Source organism: Aythya fuligula, chromosome 4 (assembly GCF_009819795.1).
Source record: "Aythya fuligula isolate bAytFul2 chromosome 4, bAytFul2.pri, whole genome shotgun sequence".
Taxonomy (NCBI): Eukaryota; Metazoa; Chordata; class Aves; order Anseriformes; family Anatidae; genus Aythya; species Aythya fuligula.
In genome coordinates, this window is record NC_045562.1 from 13,255,165 (window position 1) to 13,281,663 (window position 26,499).

The 26,499-nt window shown below is 44.6% G+C and overlaps 1 protein-coding gene across 16 annotated transcripts in view; it reads left to right on the plus strand.

The window, feature by feature from the left end:
- The window catches only part of ADGRL3 (adhesion G protein-coupled receptor L3), a 509,872-nt gene that overhangs the window by 440,578 nt on the left and 42,795 nt on the right, over window positions 1-26,499 (plus strand). For all 16 annotated transcript variants that reach the window (XM_032186442.1, XM_032186447.1, XM_032186430.1 and 13 more), the window contains 4 exons: window positions 4,022-4,231; window positions 5,337-5,557; window positions 13,118-13,184; window positions 14,600-14,691. In XM_032186442.1, the coding sequence (XP_032042333.1) occupies window positions 4,022-4,231; window positions 5,337-5,557; window positions 13,118-13,184; window positions 14,600-14,691 (590 nt within the window). The remainder of the gene's footprint in view (window positions 1-4,021; window positions 4,232-5,336; window positions 5,558-13,117; window positions 13,185-14,599; window positions 14,692-26,499) is intronic.

A 26,499-nucleotide genomic window follows, 5' to 3' on the forward strand; every position in this document is an offset into this window, starting at 1 on the left:
GTCTGTGTAGCCCAGCTGACACTTCTGGCGTATCTACAAAACCATTTGCTTGTAAAGTCAGTCCTTTGTGCTTAGCCACGAAGCATTACAGCGAAGCTGTAGCAGTAATCCTCTCTTGACACCAGCGATGGGGAAAAAGGGCAGAGGGAGCCCACGCGGCTCTGGAGAGCTACAAATCTGAGGAGCAGCATTAGCAACGTGCAGGAGTTCAGATCTGTCCCACTTGGGCCTCTGCCCAGCCCTGCTCTGCCAGCTCCTGCTGGGCACCAAGGAGTCGTATCTGAGCAAGTCGGTGACACTGTGTTTTTATTTACCGCTTGCTTATTCCTCCACCCCCAAACATATTACTCTTTCCTTTCCTGAAGGGACAGATTAGGCAAAGGAATGTGTCCTTTGCTGCTGGCAGCTCAGTTTGGCTGCTGTTTTCTTCTACTGATGTTTTTAATAAGGGAGGAAATGGCTGTTCATCTCGGGGAGAGCCAGTCTGTCATAAGCCGACGTTCCCTGGGATTTGTTTTTATTAGCTCAGCTCTGGTGTGCAGGCACTGCCAGAGCTGCTCATTGATTTCACAGCCCGGATAATATCTCGGCTGCCTGCTCACCCTGTTGTGGTGGCTACCACAGCGCTCCTGCAACTCCTCCTGCAAAGCTTCCCATCACAGCTCCCTTCCTCCAGCGCTCTCAGCTCCTCTGGAGCAAAAGCAGGGCTTTCTTCCAAAGCCAGGGAGCTCTTCCTACGCTGAGATTTTGGGTCAGGCTCATGCCCAAATTGCAGATGTAAAACTTAATTAATTGAGAAACCCTTTGACTGAAGTGGATTATTTTATTTCTGTTTTTACAATGCTCCTGCAAACTTTGCTGCTGGCTTTTAAGCCTGCCCTGCAGTTATGGAATTCAAAGGAATAAATCCACCTGGGAGGTTTCGCACAGTTTACTTACGAAGCTGCTCCTAGGCTGAAAATAATCCGTGTGTCAACTTATCTTTAAAGTTAGCATCCTTTTAGCAGTAACAAAACTCAGTGGCTTGCACGCTGGGTCGTGTAGCACCAGTCTTGAAAGTCATAATGTGTTCAGGCAAGTTGGTGTTTGATTGATAACTATCAGAAAATTGTCCCTCGTCCTGACATCTGTCATCTCCCATGGGCTCTTCTGGTTGCCGAGGTCCTCAGGAGGTTATTGAGAAGCACAAGTTGACTGTTACCAGCACACCGATGGTTCCAGGTGCATTTCACGTGCTTTAGGGACCTCAGAGCTTGCAGAGTTCTGGAAGGATGTCATTAGTGCCTGTATCAAAGCTATTCTGTCCTTGGTCAGGGAATGCTTGAACAGTGCTGGGCAGGAGCAGGGGAAAGAGAAGAATTTGTTGTTGGGTGGGTCTCTGTGGTCAGGGTAATGGGCTCAGACATGATGCAGGTACAAAACCGGTGCTTCTCCAGCCCTCACTGCCCTGGGGATTCTGCTGTGGCACCCAAAATTGGTCATCCCAAACGAGATGGAGCACACCTAGCCTTTGAAATCTGTCCCACTTCTTCTCTTGGACTTTACAAGAATAGCTGCAAAATCTTTTTATTTATTTATTTATTTTTGCCCTGAGGAGTTTTTAAATCGCTCTTGTTCCCAGTTTATTGTTATTCCTCCTTGTTTGTTCTTCTGCGAGTTTGTGGAGGTTGGGGAGGAGGTTGTAATTATGGAGAAGTTGTTTTCATGGTCGTTTCGCAGTACTCCAGGGATGGGTGTGATGTACATAGAAACAGTATTAACGTAGCAATTAATATTAAAAGGAAGAGCGGTAAGAGTGATAGCAGTAACACAGGAATGAAGTTGGCCTTCCTTGCTAAGTAGGGCGAGCGTTGTGGGCAAGCAGCCCCTCCCTGGGGTTCATGCTCTGTATGGGTAGCAGGATTCCTTTCCAGAAGCAAAACCACCTGTAATCCTGTGTTGTGTTTTTGTGTCAGTAGAGCAGTGATTTCTTGATAGAAGTGCAGGAGCTGAGACCATGTGAGGTTTGCTTCATGCAGAGGAAGATGCTCTGAGAGTGCTCCTTGTGCCAGGCTAGCTTTGTCTTGGAATATGCGAGGCTGTGCCGTTGGCCTTGTGTCACTCAGTCTTCCAAATCCACATGGTTGCCTTCTCCTTACATCCACCCACCTACCAGTCCCAGAGCCTTCTGTCACTTCTGCCTAGCAGGTCCATCCAACCAGGTGAGCTGGCACGATTGCTCAGGGAGATGTTATCTTGCTATTCCCCGGCAGCCTCCGATGAAAGAAAGAGTGATTTGCGAGACACGATGTTTGCATTCACATTTTTTTGCTCTGAGTTAAGAGGGCTGGATGAGCTGGAACAGCACCGAGGTAAAGCAACGCACAGCCACCAGGAAAATGATGTGCACTTCATCTCCTTGTTTTTCTGGGTGCTGCTGAAGTAGCTGGATGTAATAGGCATTGCTATCATGGTCTGCAAGAAGCACGTGAGAATTTCTTGCCTCTCTATTGTACTTGAGACAACCCCTTCGGGGAGTCTTCCTGGAAAGAAAACTTCCATCATGGAAGAGACGGAGGGGAAAGTCGCTCCCCTCCTTTCATTATCATTTGATGCCTATCACTCACGCTGATAAAGCCAAAGAGCTGAAAGGTTTGAGTTGCTGCTCACGGGTGCTGACATAGCAGAGTGTATATCAGGAAAGGCCTGACATTTGATGTGGCTTTATCATTGGCAGGCAGGCAAAGAAAATGGATAAATTAATCACCTTTTCCCTCCATCTGTCATAGGCTTTTATCCTACAGGGAGGAAAATGTTTCCAGTTTGTCCTGGCTTTTTTGAAGTGTGACACTATTGTATTTGCCAGCCTATATAATGCCGAAGTCATCAAAATGCCAGAAGTGGGGAGAATGTGAATAGCATTTACAACACAAGCTGGTGGACCACAAAGCTGGGTTTCAAGGCTCTCAAGTCTTGTTGAAAAGGCCCTGGAGATTTCCAGGCAATCTTTCCCTCAGCTCATTGACTCCAACCACTTAGCCCCGAGCAGCCTCCTTGGAACTCACCATATATTTCTCATTTCTTATTTACATTTCACTAAGTAACGATATCTCTAATTTCACCTCATCTGGTGGAAACCTGTGGAGTCACTGGTGACTTTTACAGCCTTAGAAAGGTGGTAGAATACCCTCGGTGTTAGGGTCTCAGCACCCCCTCCTTTTTTGGGGAAGTAAATGCAGCGCAAGCCCAGGAGCAATCCAGAGATTTATCGGCAGAGATGATCAGCAGAGAGTCCAGAGGTTTATCAGCAGAACCCAAGCACACCTATGCTGCTCTTTGCAAAACTTTGCTGCTGGGTTGCCCAACTCGTCCACTGCATGGACACGTTTGCATGGTTTGGGATAAATCCATGTTACAGTTTCAGCGCAGGGAACTTTCCAGACCATCTTCAAATTGCTGTTCTGTTTCAATTTAAAACAAAACTAATGTGAAAAGTGATGTCTTTTCTTCTGGGTAGTGTTCCAGGGTACAGTCGGACTTCCCAGGAGTTTTAAAATACAGGGTTTCAAAATTCCCTTCTCTTTTCCCAAGTGAAAAGAAAGACAAGATATTTAAGCGATCTTTTTCTGTCCAAACCCTTCAAGCTCGTATACCTCTATGGATGTTTAAAGAGAGTCTTTTTTCACTGTTGGTAAATGGCTGTAACTGACTCGTGGTTTTCATCTCCACAATGTCGTTCATATGAAACATTTTTACACCTAATCAAAGTGTGTGATGGTTCTTTAGACACTGTGTCCTCTTGTTTGCCATGTTTTTATGAAAAATGGAGCTTGTCCTAAATCCAAAACACAGCACCATACCAGCTGCTAGGAAGGCAATTAACTCTATCCTAGCCAAAACTAGTCCCTTGTGCCACAGCTTGGTGACTGGATAAAAATATTTGGGGAAGTGTCTCAGACAACCTCACTCTTTGCCTGGGATGAATTAGAAATCATACAGCATGTGACTGATCTTTTTTTGCTGTTGTTTGTTTTATCTCCAGCACAGCGATGCAGTACATGACCTGCTCCTGGACTTTATCACGTGGGTTGGCATCCTGCTGTCACTCGTCTGCCTCCTGATCTGCATCTTCACCTTCTGCTTCTTCCGTGGGCTGCAGAGTGACCGCAACACGATTCACAAGAACTTGTGCATCAGCCTCTTTGTAGCAGAACTCCTCTTCCTCATTGGCATCAACCGGACCGACCAGCCGGTAAGAGGCCAAGCGTGTTGTGCTCCCACTGCAGGAGGGAGCAGAAAGTGCTCTCTCACCTCTGCATATAGGATGTTTGGTCATGGAGTGGGATATATTCCAGTGCTGCCTTAATCTCATGCATGAGTCCTTGCAGGGTGAGGTTGTTAATTGGAAATCAGATCTTAATTACCAAAAGAAGACCAAGATGCTTGCTAGTATTAGCTGTCTTGAGATTTCTTCCTGGATGAGTGGGAAAAGTTATTCCCTAAATGATGCCTTTCTGCATCTGTTTAATTCTAGAAAGCATGTTGCTGTTCAGTTTTTGAAAAGAAAAGGCCTTCTTCGTAGAACTGGAATGGATTTTTCACAGTCTTTCCAGCTTTTCAAATCCCTTTGCCTAACTCCCTTCCTCTCACTATAACTGCTTTTTTGGGAAGCCCCCAGTGCACATCCGACTGTGTCCACAGCACCCAAGGATATTCACAAGGCTTGTTGACATTCGGAAAGTCACCCAGGCAAAAATAGTCGATGGGGAGAATTTGGGAAGCAGAAACACAGCCTTTGTGAATTTACAGACAAAACCCCAGTGTGTTGGGGCGGTTATGATCTAGTCTGCATGCTTCTGCACATGTATGCATGCATTCATGACTCTGTCTGTCAACACACACACCAGTCTGAAAGGTAAATATATGTATACACACATGCACGCTCCCTGGAGACACACTGGAAGCTGAGGGTCTGACTCAGAGATCACAGGAACGATGGAAAAGGTCTGCACTCATTTCAGAGGCTGTATGCACTTTGTTTGTACATAATGTGTGTGTATGTGTTTAATCAACAGGTTATAAAAATGTGCTTATACTACACACATCTTTATATGTTTATATGCCAGATTACGTACATACCTCCTTTTGTGTATTTGAATATGGTTTGTATGCACAGATGCGTCGCTCTGGAAATAGTTCTTATACATTTCCCAAGTGAAAAAAAAAAAGTTCTTACTTTGGAGATGAACTCCCTCATTCTTATTGAACTTCCCAGCCTGTCTGCATGTAATCTTGACTGTTGCCTTAAGTTAGCATAGCACAAACACCTTCTCTTGCTCTTTTAAACTTGTCTGCAGATTGCCTGTGCTGTCTTTGCTGCCCTCCTGCACTTCTTCTTCCTGGCGGCTTTCACCTGGATGTTCCTGGAGGGGGTGCAGCTCTACATCATGCTGGTGGAGGTTTTTGAGAGTGAACACTCCCGGAGGAAGTACTTCTATTTGGTCGGCTACGGCATGCCTGCACTGATCGTGGCTGTGTCAGCAGCAGTGGACTACCGGAGCTATGGCACGGACAAAGTGTGAGTGGGGCACAGCATTGCTTGGATTTGGGCCGGAGGATGGGAGAGGGGAGGGCAAAGGGAAGCCAAAAGGCTGGAGACCCAGCTTTTGAAAGCTGCTTGTGCCGGCAGCGCTCAGCTGGGAGGCATAGCTCTGTGTCTCCCGGTGTAGTCCGTGATCATGGACTGTTCCCCACCATGAAGAGATTTGCAAAAGTGTTTTCTGGGAAAGTCTGATGGGGAAAATTTTGCCACGTCATTTCATAATATCAGCAGAGGTGGCTGTCCCAAGTCTCTGCCCAGACAGCCCAAGTCTCAGTTTGGTCCTGTATCAGCAAGGTCATCCCTTTTCTCTAACCAAAGAGTATTTCTCACATAAATGATAAGACATTGCTTTCTTCTTTTTTCAGTGTTCTACCAAATTATTTTGCTTGGAGGCTCAGCTAGGTGGTGACTGTAGGGTACATTACCCTCTTTGCAAATCGGAACAGCTACATCACTTACCATTATGAATATTCTTAAATGTCTTCAGTATTGCTGAAGCTGGTATCAAAGCACAATTTAGATGCTCAGCAACACCGTCTAATAGAAAACAAAAGAAAAATTGAGCCTTTGATTTCTTTGCCAGCTTTGTTACAATAGCGCTAACAATGTATTTTTATTGATGTTATTTTATTTTATTTGTTGCTTTCCCTTGTCAGGCTGCCTTTCCTTTGTCATTTTAACTCAGTTAAAAGCTCGGTCTGAAGGCACAAGTAGCAATGAGCCAGTGGCGTTTTTGAAAGCTCTTTTTTAGCATAGGTTGGGTCAGGCCATGGCAGTAGTTGATATTTTGTTAAATCTAACTGCAGAATTTTTGCCTGCAAACCTTATTGCCATATATGAACCCAATTCCTTGCAGAAGCAAACCTGTAGTGCAGTGGAGCTGCTCACAATCCAGTACTGTGCCAACAGGTAGGGGCGATCCCAGCTGGATATTTGCATCGTGTTTCTCCCATGAGTGGGAGAATAGCAACCTAAATTTGTGTATGTCATACTTGGTGGAAAGGAAATGGCCCACACAGGATGAGGGCAAGAGGGAGTAAGTTTTCACGGAGCTCTACCAATTTATCTCAGGTAGCATATCCTATTTTGACAGGCCTATGGGTTAGAGAAAAAACAGCAGAACATCCAATTGCAGTTTCTGGAATTCGTGCAGTGGGTGAGAGTGTTTCCATCAGTTGATTCCTGCTTTTTTGCCTCTTCTGTTCCCATCCTGTTGCGAGGGATATATAATCGGGCAATAGGTCAGGTATTGAAACATTCTGCCTCGATAGTCTGTTTGTCCCTTCAGGCAAATTTGTTCCTGCTGTGGTGTTTCTACTGGGGACACATTAGGGCTGAAGGCCATGAGTCCGGACCCCTGGAAGGCCAGCTGAGATGCTCTTTTGCGTCTGCCATTGCTGGAGCTGCATCTCCACCAGTCTTTTTGGCAGCCTGGTTGTTTAGTGCCCTCAGGGAGTAACTTGGATGACGAGGCACAGGCTTGCTTTCCTGGCTGCCTCCCACGCTGTTCACCCCGTGATTTCTGTTGCAGGAGTTAAGCACCACAGCAATCCTTTTGCATACTTCCCCAATGCTTTGTGCTGTGCACCTAGAAAACCCATCACAGCAGCTGGTTTTTGATAAAAAGTTGCACTGAACACATTGTTTTACAGTGCTCTGTCACTGTTGGGTATTGAAAATTTCTTGCAGGTAGAGGAATTCCCCAAGCCCAGGGTATCACTTTGGACATGAGACAACAGTGCTGCATCAGAGTTTGGTTGATTTGCATCTCTCCCATCTTCTCAAAGTCTGTCTGGGTGTTTGGCAGGGACAAACCACATACAAATGTAAGGTGGGACAGGTACCTGCATGCAGGTAACACATGGCACCTCACCATGGCACCCATAAAGCACCATGGCAGCTTTGCACTGCTGCAATATTTCCACTCCTGTAAGTGTGTATAAGTTCCTTTCTGAAGCACAGCAAAATAAACATGTTCCGTGGAAGATGCTGCCTTTTCCGAGCCCAAATATTGCCATACGTAGGTGGTACAAGCAGAAAGTTGAGCTGAAATTCACTGGAGGTGAACGACAAAACTTTGCTGCCTTTGTGTTGATGAGGCAGCAGTCATATGCCTCTGTCAGTAAAAGCTCTCTCCCTCCCCACAGCATAAAGTAGTATTTTTAATGACTAAACATGTATATACAATATTTTGCAAATAAATATTTACAGAGATTTGTAGAGCCTAAAATATTTATTTATAATCTCTAATTCGAGAGCGCACAATTTTATCACGTTCTCATACTGGAAAACTAAAAAACATACAATATGTTTTGTATAACTATCATGCTCCATCTGGTTGATGGATGATGATGTATTTTTCTGTGTAATGTTATTAGAAGGGTAGAACTGATTAGAATTTGTAGTGAACTATATGCCAGGCATACATAATTTGATTGCAAGAAGTTGCTTGGTTTTGCCGGGTTTTGTAAAACATCCTCTGGAATATATTACTTGCCTCCCTCCATTATTTATTGCATTTGTTTAAGCAGGACTTACAGAGCTGTTAGTGTTATTTGTTTCTTGCCTGGCATTTGGTGCCACCCTTCATACATATCAGAAGGATTTGCTTAGACACCCCATGTAGGGTTTCTTGATTTCATTTTCCTTTTTAAATCCAACCATCATGCCCACATTATGTAGTCAAAACCAGGCAAATACAGTCAAAAACAGTTCCTCTTTCTGTTTCTTTGCTCATCTGTTAGTGCTTGTGATTTTCCACCCCGGTGTTCATATTGATATTTTGGAGTAGCTGCCTAGTAAAGATACTGTCTTATGGTTAATTATTCCAAAAATTGGCATTGATTCTTTCCCTTTTGTTATTGTTTGTTTAAGAGCAGTTCAAATCACCCAGAGCAGAAGATTTAGGGCTAATTAGTTCGATGCTATAACCAGGCAGTAGCACAGCGATTACATTAAAAGACCATCCCATTCAGGTCAGTTGGGAATATTCATGTGAGCAAGCAGAGCCATGCTTGCCCTTTCACCCAAATTCATCAGAAGTGTTGTATCTCACCTCGTTCTGGCTGTCATTTCTAAAGTAAATGTGAAAAGCAGGTAAGCCCCACTGCAGACAATGAGGTCAGGAGACCTCAGGTGATTCTGGCAGTGCTCACATGAACCTCCAAGTGGACATTTCTTACAGACCAGGTCTTTTCAGCAGCATGAGAAAACCTGAGGGCTCAAAAATAACTGGAAGCAAGCACCATGATCTGAAGGCTGTAACAAATCAGCTGCAGAGTCTTAAATGGCCACATCTCAAGTTTTGCTGCAAAAAAAAAAAAAATATGACATCAGGATTGCAGTTTTAAAAACTGCACTTGCTTTGTCCTGTGTGTTAACCGAATCCATTTATCTCCTGTCCGCATCTGATGTAGTGGGCAGTGCTGCAAAATGCAGAGGGAAAATCGTATTTGCAGTTGTTGTTGTTTTGTGAAAATAACTTGTGTTTAAAATTCAGTAAAAACCTGGATTAAGACTTTGGCAGCCTCTCCCTGTGAGAAGACCTGCTCAAGAAGCAGGCCGTCCAAAACTGACAGTCAGAAGCGACTCCATATCACATACTGCCCTGGGTTTTATATCAATGCCTATTACAAATCTCAGAGGAGAGCAGCTATGCTTTGAATGGCTCAATATATTTTACGAAACGTACTTGTAGGTATATTCATCTACTGGTGATCAAATTCATCGTGCCAGGAATCTCTCTATTGTTTCTCTCCCTCCCCTCCTTGGTATGCTATAAAGCAGGATATACGTGGCAAGAAATCCAGCTGTCATAAAGCAAAATGAAAGCCTGGTGTACACACACAGCCTCCAACTCCATCAGCCAGCTGCCGACATCACTTGCATGTTAATGTTGCTGGGAAAGAGCTCCTACCAACGCGGTGCTTCTTGGATGGCCCCATGAACTTGTTTTATTTTCAGCGCTTGTGCTGGGTATTTGGCGGAGGAAGCATGAGCAATGGGGATGCTGGAGAACAAATATTGCACCCCTGAAAAGCACGGCTTGTTCATACAGATCCCATTACCACACACAGCCAAGGAGGCTGTATGGCCGTGTGAAACGAACTGCTGAACTCCCATGAACAACATGATATGTTAGGGCTCTCCGCGTTTTATGGTCCGATGGCAGCTAATGATTGTTTATTGGTTATATTTAATACACACCGGGGATAGTTTAGTGTTTGATTTCTCTTCATGCAGAAAATCGAGCAAACTCTTTGTAGTCTTTATTGCTTCGAAAAAGCTGGAGGTGAGTAGAGCGACTTGTCATTGTGGAAAAGGAGGAAATTAAAAAGGAAAGGAGAGCAGCTCCACTGAACCCATTACAGGCACAGCGCTGCCTATGCTGGTGTGCCTCTTCCTAACGGTAATGGGCTCTGGAGCAGCGCTCCCCATCCACGGATGTGCAGATAATCTGCTCTGCATTGTGCTGAGCCCTGAAGCAGCTCGTTTGCTTAATGGCAGCGGAGCACAAACTTGTAATAAGCAAGTCCGTGCTCACAGTGCAGCTGTGCATGGGGGTCAGAAGTAACTTCGGCAGCCCAAGATTAGCAACTTTTTGGAAGTGAGTTGCCTGATTGCTTCCTTGTTTCAAGGAGCTCATTTATGCAGCTCATTGTGCGCGTGGTTTTGTCTTTAAGGGAAGAAAAGCTCAGTGTGGTACTTGTCTGATTAGCAATTTACATCTCTGCAACAGAATTGGCAGGACGCCTGTGTTTTGATGTTTTGTTCTTAATTTGCATTTTTAATGAGGTGGGACTTAAATGGGTTCAGAGTTGCACCGCTCGCCGATGACCACGGAAGGCCTGGCTTTTCAAAATCCCCGTGTGGATTAGATGCAACCCTGCAGCTTTCAGTTCAGTTGCCCAGCACTGCCTGTCACACAAGGTTTCATAGAAAGTCAATTTTTCTATTCAGACAAATAAAAAAAAATCGCATCGCCTTCCTTAAAGCGTGCAGAGAGGCGAGAAAGCCCTTTCTGCTTTTTTTTTTTTTTTTTGCAAGCTGTGTTCTCATCCTTGCTCAGATGAATCTGCCTCTCAGGGGATGGGGACCATTCTGCTCGGTGTCTGCCCCACGTGGCTGGGGAGCAGGACCTTGGCATGCCAGCATAATGGATCCCTGATCTGCCTTCTCGGCTGCTTGCCATCCCTGGGACCCCTCCATCGTCACTGCATTGCGCTGCGTAACCACAGGGACAGCTTTTTAGGGGAAAACAAGAAAGTTAATTTGGCTAGCAGGGAAGGAGCCAGTTGCCTCACACTTCTGTGCTCTGCCTGGCACAGCTTTTCCCTCGTCTTGTTGTATTTCAGTCCTGGGATCCGTGGGGAATCCAGGAGCTGGGATCTGGGATCCTGCCCAGAGGCGAGGCAGGACTTGGGTGTAGGCAAATAGGTGCAGGTTTTCCCCGTGTCCCAATCTATTTGTGAGCAAACCCAGCTGGATCAGCTGTGACCACATGGCTAGCCAATGTGTTTTAAGGGATGGAGAGAGGTTTTATGCCTTTCGTCCTCTGTTGGCTTTCTGAGAAGTGTCTTGCACTTCATGCTGAAGGAAAACTGAGTGGTTGGGCAATTGCAATGCATCGTGCTTCCAACCAAGGATTTTGTGCATGATAAATTTGCAAAAAGGTTCAAAATATTGGCATTAAAAAGAAAAAAAAAAAAAAAAAAAGAAACATCACTGGGTCCTCTTTGACCCAGCACTCGTATCACTGGGAAGAAGTTGTGGGGCTGCCTGTTTCCCGGTTCATGTTTGGCAGCCGAGGCATAAGCACTATAAGCACTAGGTAATTTTTGTTTCCCTGTGGGATGGGGTAGGTATTAAGACTTAAATGTCCCATAATGCGTGAGCTGCTGCTATGCAAACATCTTTTTTCGTGGCAGGGGGACTCTTTACAGGTACTTCATTATCCCTGAAACCTCTATTCCTCTGTCAAATCTAGTTGCAATTGGCTGACATTTCAGGCGTTGTTATGGGTGATGCACAGATGTCATGATCGCATAAACCCTTTCCTATAGGAAATCAGGCTGAAATACTTCAGAGTCACTCATGTTGCTCCATCACCAGCTGCATCTAAATCACCTTGAACTTCAGCAGCCGTGGAGGAAACAAGATTTCCGTGCAGTCGCTCTGAAGGCCCCTCTGCTTGCCGCTCGCATCACGATTTGGATGCAGCCACATTAGGATTTTTGATGAACAGCTGCGGAGTCGGTTCGGGAGTGGTGTCGTGCAAGTGACTGTATTTTAATTTGTGATAAATACGGGTATGATTGTAAACATTGATACTTCTTTAAGGCTGCGGAGACCCGAAGTGTGTATAGTCAGGGAGGGAAATGGGAGCCTTTATCTACATCCTTGAATTTATTCATATCTTGACTTTTCGCAGCCATTGAGGCTCAGGGCATGTTTTATTCTCTCAGCAGAAGACTCGTGTTGATCTCTGCTGTGGGGCTGCTGGCGCAAACCTTTCTGCTTGTTTCAAAGTCCATTGGAAGGGAAAAAAATGCAGCACATGCACTGGAGCTGTCATTTGTGAGAATCGCTGTCTCTTCCACCATGATAAATTCCCATACACAGTTCCTGTCGCTTATCTAATTACGAAATTTCGTTGGACGTTTAGTGTAAGAGTGTTTTTACGCTTTCTTAGTCCTTGGCGTATAAATGGAGCTGTGATTTGCAGCGTCGCAAACACGACAAGATATTATTATTTTAAACATCATGTGAAACTTTCTTAGGATTTACATTCATCTGTCTTGTAACCAGTCACTTCCATTTTATCTTCCTGTCGCCCGGAATGAACTAGGAATGGAAATGTAATTTCCCAGGGGCCTAAAAAATGGGGGGAGTATTAAATGCAGCTGAAATTAAGCGATTAATAATTTAGTTTTAGGCCATGAATCAACTTCATGGAATAGCACAGACCATATGCAACGCTCGAAACATCAGTGGAAACAAAACACTCTGGAGGTTCAGGGAAATAAAACGCTCTAAAGGGGAAGTTGCTGAACCTAATTAAACCTCAGCCTTCTGCTAGCAAAATCGTGCTTCCTGTTTGCACCAAATTTGCTCGGATCTGCTTGATGGAGAAATGTCATCTCGCCTGACAGCTGACAGACAGCTTGCGTTGCATCAGGGCTGGAGAGGAAAGCTGAGTTTAAAGTGAAGAAGCTCCACGGCTGCTCGTCGGACTCCTTCCTTAACGAAAAAAAAAAAGATTTTAAGTTTTTTTCCCAACCAACACAGAAAGCCGTAGCAACTAGGCCTTGTGCCATTTTCCCCCTCCTTCCTCCAGAGGTAATTATCTTACTCCATCAATAGCACTGTCAGAAATTGGGCACATAATTCAGCATTTAAATGAACAAGCAATGTAATATTTCCTGTCTCCCACCGGCGTGTTTTGCAGCTCACATTCTTCTCTGTCACTCGCTCACTCTTGATGTATGTCCTGGGTGCAGTCCTTGAATGCCTTCTCTCCCCTGTGTTTCATTACAGATGTTGGCTCCGTCTTGACACCTACTTCATTTGGAGCTTTATAGGACCAGCGACCTTGATAATTATGGTAAGAACTCCTAATTAACTACTCCATCTCTCAGGTCAAGAAATAAAACTTTTGCTGTCCCTTTACTCCGTATCTTTAATTTACACAGATTAATTTGAGAAAGGCATGTTCTTCCGTGACCCCACCTGGCACAAGCAATTAGATGCTCGTTACAGGAGGCTCTTTGCATTGTGAAATACTTGATCAAAACAGGGAGGGGAGGGCATGTGGTGTGTGCTGTGGACACTGCCTCAGAGCGGGTGCTCAGAGGTTTGGTTTGTGCTGCTGGGTGTGCAGCAGCGCCAAACTGCTTGGGTGCCACTTGCTGTCCCCCCTTTTGAACTCGAATAAACCTGCGTATGGATCCTGCAGAAAGGGAGATCTGAGGTGTGGGGGATGAAATAAAGCCCGGACTGGAAGAGAGGTTTTATGGGGTTTTTTTCCTCCCCTGCAGAAGTTGGAGCTCCTGTGACTTCACAGTTAGCACGCTGCCAGCGTATCAGCTAACGCCGTGGCGAGGTAGAGCACACAACTTTAGAGACAGCTGGAGTTTTCTCAAACTTTAATCGCTACAATATGGCTTAAATAAACCATCCGTTGTTTTGAATGGGCGAGGGTTTGGCTAATGCAGCAAACCAGGCACTCTCACGTCAATGCAGACATTGTCCCTGCTTCTCCAGCAACTGGGGGCCAGTTCAGCAGCCCTCCGCATCAGGGAGGGGGCTGAACCACTAGCCAAAACCGTTATGTTTTGTTTTTTTTTTCCCCCGTAAGCAATGCATTAATGAAAAGATATCTTCCCTTTCTGATAATGTCTAAACCACTGAGCTTTTGGAAATGTTTTTCCAGGAACTGGTGGCCCTATATTAGCACTAAGGCATTGCAACAGCATCATGTCTTTTACTGAACAAATCAAACTCTTTTTTTTTTTTTTTCAACATTGCAATGTGCTAAGCATCATCAACAATAGCAATTTCCCTGCCCATCTCCCCTATGAGAACATATTTAAAAAACAAAGTCACAGAAATTCACAGAAAAAGATGCTTTTATGGGTTTGATTTCTATGGGGCTAGCTAAGCAAGAAGCTTTGAGTGACTTTTTGCAACAGTACACCTCCCAGACACAGACGAGCCATTAGAGCAATTGCTTTTCATTTTCTATAACGTCATTTGAAGCACTACAGTTGATGTTGGAACCAGCCCTATATCAGTAACACACCCGGCACCACAGCTTTGGTAAAGCTGTGGCATCGCTGCTCCGCACTCCACAGGCCAGGTCACCTTATAAAACGCTTGGCAATTTTCTGTGATTTGGTCTGTATAAAACTGTAGTGAGAGCTAATTTTCTAAAGCAACTCATCTGTTACAGAGGAGAGACTGACTTCACGTTCTGTCGTGTCATGTAACCATTTTTTTTTTCCTTTCTCTCTTTTGCAGCTTAATGTAATCTTCCTTGGGATTGCTCTCTATAAAATGTTTCATCATACTGCCATACTGAAACCCGAATCTGGATGTCTTGACAATATCAAGTAAGTGGTTGTCTTTTTTTCTTTCTCTCTGCCTCTTTCTTTCTTTTGCTGTTTATACCCCTGTTCTTCTCTGAAGGCATACAGGGGAATCAACTCTGCTGACAGCAATGATAATAAGGGGCAATAGACTGGATTACAGCGCTGCAGAGTGGTTTCTAATGGATACCAACAAGTGGCTGATGATGAAGGACTGTCTTTGAAGTGACTCAGCTTGCATTAGTGTTCAGGCAGTGCTTGTGGTGGCATTTTCCATTCAATTTTGCATGAAGGAAGCAAACTTGCATTTGCTGTCCTTGAAGCAGGTAACCTCCTATTCCCTTTACATAAGAGGAAATTGTGCCTAATAATTACCAGGTAATTATTGCAGTTTCTACAGGGAAGGTGTTGAAACTATTGATCATTGCTATTTCCCTGCGCTGGGAGCACAGCCTTGCTTCTTTTCTGTTTATTTTGGCCACTGACAGATTTAATGACCCAAATTCCCCGCACAACCTGATTAGTTTCAGCAAAGCTACCGGGGTTTACCTGGGGGTGCCCACAGCAGAGGAAGCACTTGCCATCCTAGGCATGTTTTGCCCTTGCCTTGGATGATGTCTGAGCCAGGGCATCTTACTGTCTAGCAAGCTGCCTCATTAGATTGATAGAATATTAGTTTCTGCCAGTGCCTGTTTATCCAAGTACTTCTGGCTTTAATTACTCGCTTCAAAAATATGACTGGGATTTCAGGTGCAGCGTGTGATAAGATGGGGAGCCGGCTAATTAAGAAAACCATCTAATGAACTTCAGGAGGAAATTGTTGGTGTCAGTGCTTTAGTGCACATCCAGGAAAGAAGCGTGTTGTGCAGTAATGCTGCTGGAAGTTGGTGGTCCCTTCTCTTCCACGACAGGAGCAGGAGAAGAGGCAAGAGGGGAGCTCGATAGAAACGACTGAATAGCACAGTTGCAAGACAGTTCTCAGCGAGTTATTGTTGTTAATGCTGAGCTGCTCTTGCAGATGTTGCTTTAATTCCAAGTAGATCAGCTTGCCCTTGAAAAACTCCCCAGCAGGCAAGGCTCACTGTGCCACTGGCATACCATGCCGTGGTGTGGTCTTTGGGGTGAAGTTTTTATATCTTAGGCTCAGCTTCTTGCTGGAGGGCTGGAAGGAAACGGGACCAGCTCCCTTCCAAATGCAGGAGACCTGGTCTTGCAAGCATGCAGGCACAGCTAAGTGAGTCTGTGATTTTGTGAGCTCAGGGACCCACAGGGTGTTCATCTGCCACATCTGTCCCTGCCCGGCTCGTGGGCAGGCTGCTCTGTGGTGTGTCGCTGTTTCTCCTGCCGTCACTCAGCTGGAAGACAAAACTGGAGGAGCAGTCCCTCCTGGATGTCCAGGACTGAGCCCAGCATGACAGTTTTTCATTCATTTCAGACAGGCTTGGATGAGGCGCTAAAGGAATGGTCCATTTAATAATGCTTGGGACTTGCAACATGACTACTCATCATGCATTAGTGCTATGGGGTTGTGTGCTGAAACAGCCTTTCTAAGGATACCCACACAAAATCTGTCTAGAAAGCCATTCAGGATGACATTTAAATTAAAAATCGGGGAAAAAAAAAATCAACTAAAAAAAACACCAAAGCCTTTATAATTAAAGCAGAGATAATAATTGCCTACTGAATAATCTTGCTTGTGCTATTCTGTAGTATCTTTGTTTAAAATGCCATGAATTTATACAACCAGTTATGTCAATTACCATGTCATTGTAAAATATTTTATAGGTTCTTTGGCAGATGAGTGTCTATTCGTGATTTGACTTCATTAAAACATTTTGAAAACACAAGCAATTAAAACTCTTTAAAGTATGCTGCTGATACCCTTCCAAACATTTTGCTTCATTACAAATGATTTTTTATGTTTAAAAAAAAAAAAAGAGAGAGAACATAAAGTAAACTCAGGAGGACCCCGAGCCTGAAGTTTATCAAAACAAGATTTTCAGAAGTGACTTGATTGCAATTTATGAAAACCTAAGCAGAAATTAGATGCGTAAGTTTCTAAATCAAAGTTATGTGTTATCGCAGTATCTTGTGTGTTATCTATACTTGAGTTAGGGGAAGGTGCAGATTTTTAACAGAGAGGGGAATTTACCTTTTTGAGGTAGCTTTCCTGGAGATGTGAGGGGCTCACCATCTCCAGAAATCCTGTAGGTAGGATCACAGTCTTGTTCTAGGCAAGAACAAGATCTTCCTCAATCTTTTTGAGGTGACCAGAAGGATCCTTTCTGAGCTCACCTCTGTGGCTTTACAGGGTTGGTCCAAATATTCCCAGATCTCTTTCTCTATATGCACGTTGACTTCAGCGGCTCTCAGTGTGGTTCCAGAGCATTGGATCTTGTCTTATCAGTTTGTATTAAAAAAAAAAACACAAACCAAACCTAGGGCCTGGATTGGAGGGCCCCTTGCTGTGATCTGCATTTGACAGCTTTACGGCACGCGGGGAGCTGAATGGGAGTTTGTTCTCCCAGTTCATTTCCTAGCACTGCTCTGTGTTGGGCTGTGGCGAAGCTCTCGCAACATAAATCCTGAGCCAGTTCAACAACAGCAAAATACTTGATTCCCTGTGGCAATGTAAAAATAAAGGCCATAAAATATTTTAATAGGCTGTTAATAAGAGCTCCTGCAATCTGGTGCTTGCCTATGTCACTTTAAAGGTTAGAAATACATTATGAAGTATAGAAAATAGAGAGCCAAATAACTCCACTTAAATTAATGAACTTGATAAGGGATCAGGTGTCACCTGGGATACCTTTAATTACTGCACCAACAGAAAAGCCATTCAAAGGGCAGTGCCTGAACCAGATGCTGTGCAGCTGAAAGATTTGTAGGCACTGTGCAAAGTTGTAAAAATAAACTTCCCTAACCTTCAGGAACAGGCTCTGTATTATTGTGCCAGCATGGGAGAACCTGACATTCCTGCAGTGGAGCGCTGGGTACCTAGGGGTTACCCAGCAAGAGATTCAACGCATAAATAGCTGGCTTACTTTTTAGCCACATTAACTTTTCCAGCTTAGCCCAGCACTTTGGGGAAGGACAAATCTTTTGTCGGGGAGGTAGGTGGGTACTTCTCCACTTGGAGAGCATCCTGCGTGTGTCAGGTGGGTATTGAGCCAGTTCAGGCGGTTGTACCCCTGAAAGAGTGAGGTCCCTGCTCCTGTCCTGCTTTGCAGCCATGTGGTTTCTCACGGCAGGGTTGCATTTTCGGAGGGAGAGGCTTTACTTTGTTTGCATTTCCACATCAAACATTCCCATGTGGCGGGGAGATGTGAGCTTGTGTATGTGCTCTTCAGCTTTGCAAGGGTTTCTGTGCCAGCTGCTGACACCAGGAGGGCAGAGTAGACGCCATTTCACGACAGGTACTGTCAACAGGAGCTTTTGAAACAGAAGGGTTTGGTTTCTGCCTTCAGTGCATTTAAACAGAAATATTAAGAGCTTGCCCTGGGTAGGGATCTCTTCTGCCTTTTAAAGATTGCTTCTATATGAAGCAGTGCAGAGGACGCCGAAAAGGCTGCATGCATGGGTGGTGCACGTAGCTTTTGACCCGGCCTCCTCAGATGCTGAGTGGGAGGGAAGATTTCCTCCCAGCCTTTTCCAATGGCCATTTCTAGGTTGGAGTTATTTATTCACCCTGTGTGCTGAGGTCGAGGCCCACTGTGGCCATCACTCTTTCTTCTCTTTGTGGCTTGTCAGCAAACACAGGTTAGCTGAAATGGATAGCAGGGAGGATCCTCTAGGCTTTGGTAGCTCTGTCGGCATGGTTTGTGTCTCACTTGTGGCCCATCTGAGGGTGTAACTGGGATGTGAATGGGCCACGAGGTTGCTCATGAACACAAACTGATCCACCATCAAGAAAAGTTTCTGGCAACGTGTTGTTTTGGAGTTTTAGTTCCTGCAGCTCTTCCGAACCTACAAGGGAAGCGTGTTGCTGATAGGAAGGCAGCTCTTCCAAGCCAGGGACGTGCCAGCTTTCTGGATGGGGAGAGCCTGCTGTGCCACTTGCATCTGTAGCCTGCGAGGTGGAGGCTGTGGGCATGTCGGTATGGTGTTGATGCACCCTTGCTAGCAGATGGCTCCTCGTGAAGGCATGTTACCAGCTGGATTGCTTTAGACCAGCTGTGAGGCTGTTTCACCGGAGGTTGCTGCTGTGTGGAGTGATTTCTGGAGTCGAGTAGCTCTAAGCCTTCCCTTCACACTTTGCCATTGTGCCGGGTAGATGTTAGATGTGTGAAATGTCTCAGACTGTCGGGGATGGGAGTACACTGCCTCTTTTTTATATTCTCATTCCTCTAAGAAGCCTTATGTGACAAAGGAGAATGCATCTGTATGTGAATTAGTCCAGCACGGTTCTTAAGCTTTCCATCCATCAAATGCTTTCTGGGTGCAAAGGCACGTAGCTTGCTGGACTAGGTCCTCACACAGGTCTTCATCCGACCTGGAGCAGATGCTGCAACAAGACAAAGCATCCGTATGTCTCCTAAGTCTTAACCCCATTCTCTGTGCAAAATGCAGGATCAGTACAGCACTTACGTGAAAGCCTTGTTCTGCAGCTGTTTAAATACTCCTCATTAGAGTCATCATTAGGGTTTTAGTAAAGGAACAAAAAAAGAAGATGGGCTACACTGATCCAGACATGTTCTTCACCATGTCTGCTGAAATCTGAGGTCCTCTCTCTGCTCTGTGGTGCACAGCATAGAGCTTGTTAATTAACGAAATGGCAAACTGGTAGAAAATCGGGTAGGGAGAGCAGTTATTTAGTTAATAAAAGGCAGGTCCTATAGGCAGCTTAGAAGAATTCATCAGTGAGGCTGGGACACTGCCATGCCTGGAGTTACGCAGGAATCCCAGCTGATCTCCAGATGCCCAGAGGGGAGAGAGTGAAACCTGCTTTCTCCTAGCAGAGACCAGAAGCCACTCTTGCTGTTCCTTACAGATGCAACCTTCCCTTTGAAGCTCCCGCAGACGCTTTTCCCTCTTCCCCCTTGAGGTTTGTCAGTGTTTCCCGCAGCTACACGAGCCTTCCTGACGTCCTCCTGCACTGCAGTCTGTGGCAGTGAGATTTTACTTTATTTACTTTGGAAGGGTGACACGTAGGCTTGAGCTGCTGAGCGCAGTTACAAACCCACTAAAAAGAAGGCAGGCAGCAGAGGGCTTTGCCAGCTCCCTCCTCTCTTCTCTTATTTAGGTGGGTGCATTGTTGTTTTAGCCAGGATGTAGCTTGGCTTGTGCTGAGGCCACTACGGTGCTCTTTAGGAAGGAAAACTTGTGGGGACCCTTTCAAAGAGGAGTGTGTCGGGCTGTAGTCCTGGGCTTGTAGGGAAAGCTTGTCCAGTGCAATAGAAACCTGCCCCAAAATCATCCAGGAAATGCAATTTTCTTTCTTTCTTTCAGACAGGGATATCCAGACTCTTAGCTGGTAGCTCCTTTTGTTTCGGAAGAGTCAGTATTAATTAGGGGCCTTGTGATAGTATAATCCTGGCATTAGTCGCTGTGCTCTTCTTGCAGTTTTCTTCCCTCTTTGTAAACGTGCTCCCATCTCTTCTCCTTCAACAATAGGATAAGCACTCCATCAAAAACACGAAATTTCCTTCCAAATGTATTTATTCTGCACACGCAGGAAAGAGTGTTTTCCGCTATTGTGGCTGGATTCACAAGAACACATGCTGAAATCCTATTAACGTGGATGATGCAGAAATGTCCAGCACTTCAGAAATCAATCCCACCTCCCTAGCCTGCAGGTAACCAAAATGAGCCTCCCCAGGCTCACCAGCTGCCATGGGAGCCTCAAATGGTCTGAGGCTCAAGACACATGGCCCTGATTTAATGGATAAATGAAAAAGTGTATGCTCTCCTCGGTTTCTGACTCGAAGAAAGCTGAATGGTCTCAGCTAACTTCAGTAATTATTTTCTCTCTTGAATTTATTCCACAGTGAAAGGCCACGTTTCTCATCTGCTAATTGTCCTCCGAGGAAATACAGCCAGTAGCCCCGCGGGCTGTCATTGAAAACCAAGCTCAGGAGGAGGTGCTGGGAGAGGGGAAATACCCATTTGTCAGTGTCCACAAGCACAGAGAAAAGCAGGTTAACTTGCTACACCATCCTGCTTGAGGATGTGTGTTATTCAGAGAGGAAGACACCGATGCTGAGTGTCTAAAGCAGGCATTTGTCCTCCGTGACTCACAGGGCACCCCTCTGCAGCATATTCAGGCCTGATTTTCAGAAGCACAGAGCTCTAGTAAGAGCTAACAACAGTGAGGAGGGTACACAACTTCACTGTCAACACCATTTGGGGTTTCCAGCAAGCCTTGAGTTGGTAGACCTTTCTTTTTTTTTTTTCCTTTTTCCTTAGAGCCTCAGCTCCCAAATTAAACAAAACTCATACCATGCTCCCCTAATCTTTTTTTTTTTTTTTTTTTTTCTTTCCATAGGAGTCTCTTGCTCACAGGCTTACAGAAATAAAAATAAATCCGAGAATGTGCGACCTAAAAGCAAAAATCAGGAGCCAAATGCAAAGACTCAACATTTAATATCGCTATGTAAAACCTCACATAGCCAAATCTGGGCTCTTTTAGGGAGCTTGGCCCAAGCACGGGGAGGCGAGGGGTGAGGGAAGTTACATGCTGCAGACAAAGTCTGTCATGCTGGGAATTATGGTCAGGTGTACTACAGCATCAGACACAAAAACGAGAAGCCCCTTTTCCAAAATGCGCCTCCTTTTCAACTTTACAAACCATTTCCATATCCTGCTCTCCCCATATGTTGTATGGGTGTAAGTGATTATCTGCTCATTTTCTTGCTTCTCAACATATGTATTTTATTTAAAGAGACATGACTAATTCCATCCCCCAGATTAGCTTGTTGTTACAGTCCTGCAGTTTTTCTGAAGTCGTAAAAATCTCCTCGAGAGTTAGGTATAAAATTTAAACTAAAGGTTAAACAGAACTTCCAAAAAACATCTGCAGAACTGTTTAAATTCAATCTTTGATTTAACGCAGCAGTATTGTGCTGGCAGGAACAGAGGTTTACCAATCTCGTTTTATTTACTCAGCTGATTGAAATGCAGAAAAAGTAAACATCCTGGGTTTGCTGCAGTGAGGAACGAGTTAGATTTCTGAACAGGCAGGATTCCTTATCCTGGGGTAGGAAGAGCCCGCATTACTGGTGCAGACAAGCCATTCGTGGAGGGTATCCTTTTACTAAAGAAAGATTAATTGGTGCTTTCAGCCATTTTAAAAACAAGTGAAGCTAGGGAGACAGCAAGGATTATTTCATATTTTTTTCCATTGAGATTTAGTCGATTCACCGATCAGTTCCTGGATTTTTTATTTTATTTTTAAGACACCGTAACTTGGATATAGTTTGTGATGCCAAAGGCTCTGGAACTGAATATCCCATTGGATTCATGCGGGGGGCTGGACTTGCAGAGCACTTTAATCTGTCATTACGTCTGGGTTTGCAGCTGCCTGGGAGTGCGCAGCGAGGATGCAGCACGGTGTAAGGCTCCAGCCCTTGGGAGCAGGCCCAGCACAGCACCTGGGTGTTCAATCCTGGGCGTTCAGCATCTCAATCCCCATCCAAGAAAGAGCTGAGGGTACGTGGCAGGTGACAGAAGGGAGGTGGTGAAGAGCAGCAGCCAGGCAGTGAGCAGGGAGAAGAGGGGGTTACGTGCACCCACACTGAACCCCGTGCAGATGCCAGGAGGTGTGTGTGTTGGCTGGAGTGGTGGAAAGGACAAGGTGCAAAGGGTTTGAAACACAAGCTACAGAATGCAAACAGTTACAGGAGCCACAGTGAACCTCTGTTAAACATGACCCGAAACCCTGACTGGTGCCTTACCAGTTACTATAACCTAGAGTGTTAAGTAATATAGCAGTGCCTGTAAAAACAGGCTTTCTGTTCAAATTTTTGTACAGCCCTACTAACAAAGTAACAAGACAACCTGAGTGAGCTGTTCAAGAAGGGTGCGTTGAAAATCTCTGCTTCCCTGCCAGCTGTGCTGTGTGCTGCAGATTTGGACTCTTTAACTTCTGGGGACAGCGGGCTGGGAGCACTGCAGCTCCAGGGATGCCTTTCAGGGAAGGATCATCTCTTAATTATTTTTTTTAATTATTATTATTTTTTTAAATCTTTTGTAAGGATAGTCAAATGACCTGTGTGCTTCTGAAAACAAGGCATAGCTTTTTATCTCCCTTAGAAAACCTACCACCACACAAAGTTTAGGAGCTCAGGCTATGATCTTTGTTTCCAATATGTCTTTGAGAGCCCTTACCCATTAACACCATGCCTTCATCAGCTCAATGGTTGGGTTCTTGTCTTCCTGGCTCTTGGGCAAGAAAACACCATGCTGGTTACCTCAGTGGTATTTCTGTATAGCTTTCATCTGCATCTCTGCATAGCAAACTTTAAGCAGGCAGCCTAAAACAAACCCAGAAGAATCACTTAGGGAATCACAGAATGAAGTATTTACGAGCTTCCTACTAAGAGAAGATACAACACATTTATATTTTGTCAGGGCGTGGAGTGTGTGAGCACCCTGGAGACAGAAACCCTGCTTATGCTGAAAAACCATCCGAGATTGTATTTCCGTGTGCCTTTCTTGCCCGCTGATGTTGATTGAAGCATCGGATTTTGTTTGTTGCTGTCTCCGTTTTTTACAGCATGGCTTGGTTAATACCTGACCGTTTGGGCTTTGGGTTTTGCTTCTTTATCTGTGGCTTTTGTGATGGCTGTGTTAATGTTGCACGGCGATTGGAAAGCACTAATCTTTCCACTGACACGTGTCATCCTCCCAGCATTTGAAAAAAAAAAAAAAAATCAATCAGCGGTTATTGATCTGAGAGAGTGTTCTGGAAGATATTAAATACCTAAGGTCTTTCTGTGAACCCATAAATCATGATTATTGTTTTAAAAGGCCATACATTTTAAGTATTTTGTCAGCAAGCCCTGCTGGTGCTGTTTGTGAAATACAAATGTGTCTGAAGGCTGTGCGGAATCTGGATCGTGTGGAAACAATCAGATATGTGGTTACACATTAGCGTGTTTTGAATAATCATGGCATGCCTTTGCAAAGCTAGGAGGAAGGAAATAAACAGGGAAGGCAATTCAGAGGGTAATTAATTACTTACAGAAAATTAGGCGAGCTTAACAGAATTGCTCTTTCCAATTGCAATAATTAAGAACAAATCTCAGAAAGCAGGCCATGACTTCCCCAGGCAAGTTGAGTGGGAAAAGGGTGATACTTCTGCCTTTGACAGAGAAAAGCAGACATAGGCCACCCCAAATCATGCAGGGCCAAGGGAAATTTGGGTTCATTTGTCCGGATAAAATCTTCAGAGCTACTGGCGGCACAACCCCAGTGCAGATGGGATGTCTGGTGGCCACACATGCCGTGGAGGGTCCATCTCTGATCACACAGCCCTTGTGTGCTCATCATCACTTCCCCAGGAAGGGTGAAAGGATTTGGGGCCTGCAGGAGCTGCCTGGCATCTCCCTTCTGCCAGGAGGTAGCACCCCGACCTTCACAGATCTCCAAGGAATTTAAAGCCAGGGGTTTCTTCTGCAAGTGAAGCTGAAAGGCACACGGCTCCTTTCACAAACAAGCCAGTCTGCCTTCAAAGCAAGACCCACAAACGAGCACCAGTGGGCTGGGGGGAAATGGAGGATGGAGACTTGTTGTCAAAGATGGGGAAGCAGCCAAAAGATGAGACCCGGGGATTATTTTTTGGAAGCCTGTGTGGTGTCAGGGAAGCCTACATCAGCAGCCTAAGGAAGGTGCTTAGGAAAAGATTTGACTTCATGCCACTTACGTGGTAACTTTGTCACCAAATGTGAAGACAAATCCTTTAAGCACTCCTTTATTGCTCGCTATTGATTTTTCTCAACATGAAGATGCTCCTCCACTAATTAGCGATGAACTCGTTTGCTTTATGAGGGCACTTCTGGACTTTCCAGCTACTTCCTGTAGATTTTCAGAAGTTCGATAAATCAATCGTTTGTAATCCTTGAAATTAAAAAAAAAAAAAAAGGAAAAAAAAAGCAAACAAACCTCCCTTTTGCTTCATATTGGCAGACAGCAGGGAGGCACAATAGCACGCGTTATTTTGTGTCTCTTCGTGCTTTTCTGCAGGAAACATCTGTCTCTGGACTCTATTTGTGCCATATTAAAATGAATTCCCTGGGTCTTTCTGAATGTGCTAGAGGGTGCACATCATCCATCTATTTTTATTTGGGTTTCATCACTCATAACAGCCACTAAAGGTCCTGCTCACTGTGCATTCACTTTGGCATTTTTTGCTTGCGAGCCAAACCATGTGTTTTGGGGCCTGAGCTCCAAGTCCACATGCTTGCTCCATTCAGGCCTTTTCCTGATGTTAGAGATATGGGGAAATACTTCAACTTGTGAAAAGAGTGATAAGATAGCATTAGATGAAGTTAAACCATAAAGGGCTGAGTAAAATGGTAACACTTGAAGTCGATTGGTTACGTCGGTTTTATTAGAGGGGTAGGTTTACAGTAAATGTGGCTAAAAACTACATTTTTTTAAATAGAAAAAACACAACTCTTCAAAATGTAGGAAGAACAGACAGTATTCTTTCTAAATGAGAGTTGCATAGCTGCTTTTTGATGACAGGCATTGTGAGTTCATCAGCTTTTTAAGATGAATGCAAAGGTAAATTCTTGGCTTACTGTTCCAGCTTCCAAAAAATGAAGGTTTTAATAATCCAGAGTGATGCTAAACTACCTATGTGGAAGTGGTTTGCACTGTAGTATATAACTTCCAGATTATCTGTGCCCCTGTATTGAGCTGTCTGTGTATATTCTAGCAATTGGGTCACCTTGTGTCAAAAAGGTACATGCTGGCGTTTTAAAAAGACAGGCAGCTCGAAGGAGACTTCCAAGCTTCTGTCTTCTCTGTTTGTTGAAAACAGCCCAGGATGCATTAGTTTTGAAATTTCTCAAGCATCCAGACAAGGACTTAAGTAGCTAATATTAGCAACTTTAAAAATCAGTATTGATCTGGAAATGTCACAGGAATGTAAGAAGTAATAAGAACAATCCTTTCTCATAATTTACAACGAAAGTGCTTAGGGAAAATGAAAGACATCTAACTTAAATAAGATTTTGAAAGAGTTTTACATGATGTGTAATTAACCTTAAGAAGTCTTTGCCCCAAGGTAATGTCAGGGCTTTTTTAAGATTAGAAAATGGATTAGGTATTTCTGTGGATTGGGAGGCCATCCACTATCCATCATCTGGGTTGTGAAGAAACACAGGGGAAGGAAGGTAAGATTTGCAGAGTTACAGGGATAATACAGCCACTGAAGATCAGCTTTTTCACTTCAGGTATTCACAGCTAAAGCCCCCAACTAAGATATTATTCGGATTTCCTCCCTAGTCATTAGAGAAGGGCATTTCTTCAAGGAGTGGCCAAGTCTCACCTGCCTTAAATACCTAGTCTTATACGGGATAAGTTGCAATTTGGGGGTGCCAATCTCCTGCTAACTGTGAAGAGATCAGAGCTATGTAGTTACAATTGAACACACTGAATCCCATGACTACCACCAGGAACCAGGAAGGATTTATCCCAATCAGTTCTGGAGAAACCATTTTATCTCCAGCCCCTCAGGCTGTGTTAGGCTAGGTTTTCCAAGGATTTATGCTTCGGCTATTATTTGCTTGCCCTGTTAGTAAACATAATCTCAGTTTTCCAGTTAACAGCTACATTTTCCCCTGAGCTAAGACTGTTCCAAGGCTTTTCTCTCATCTAAGCGATGTT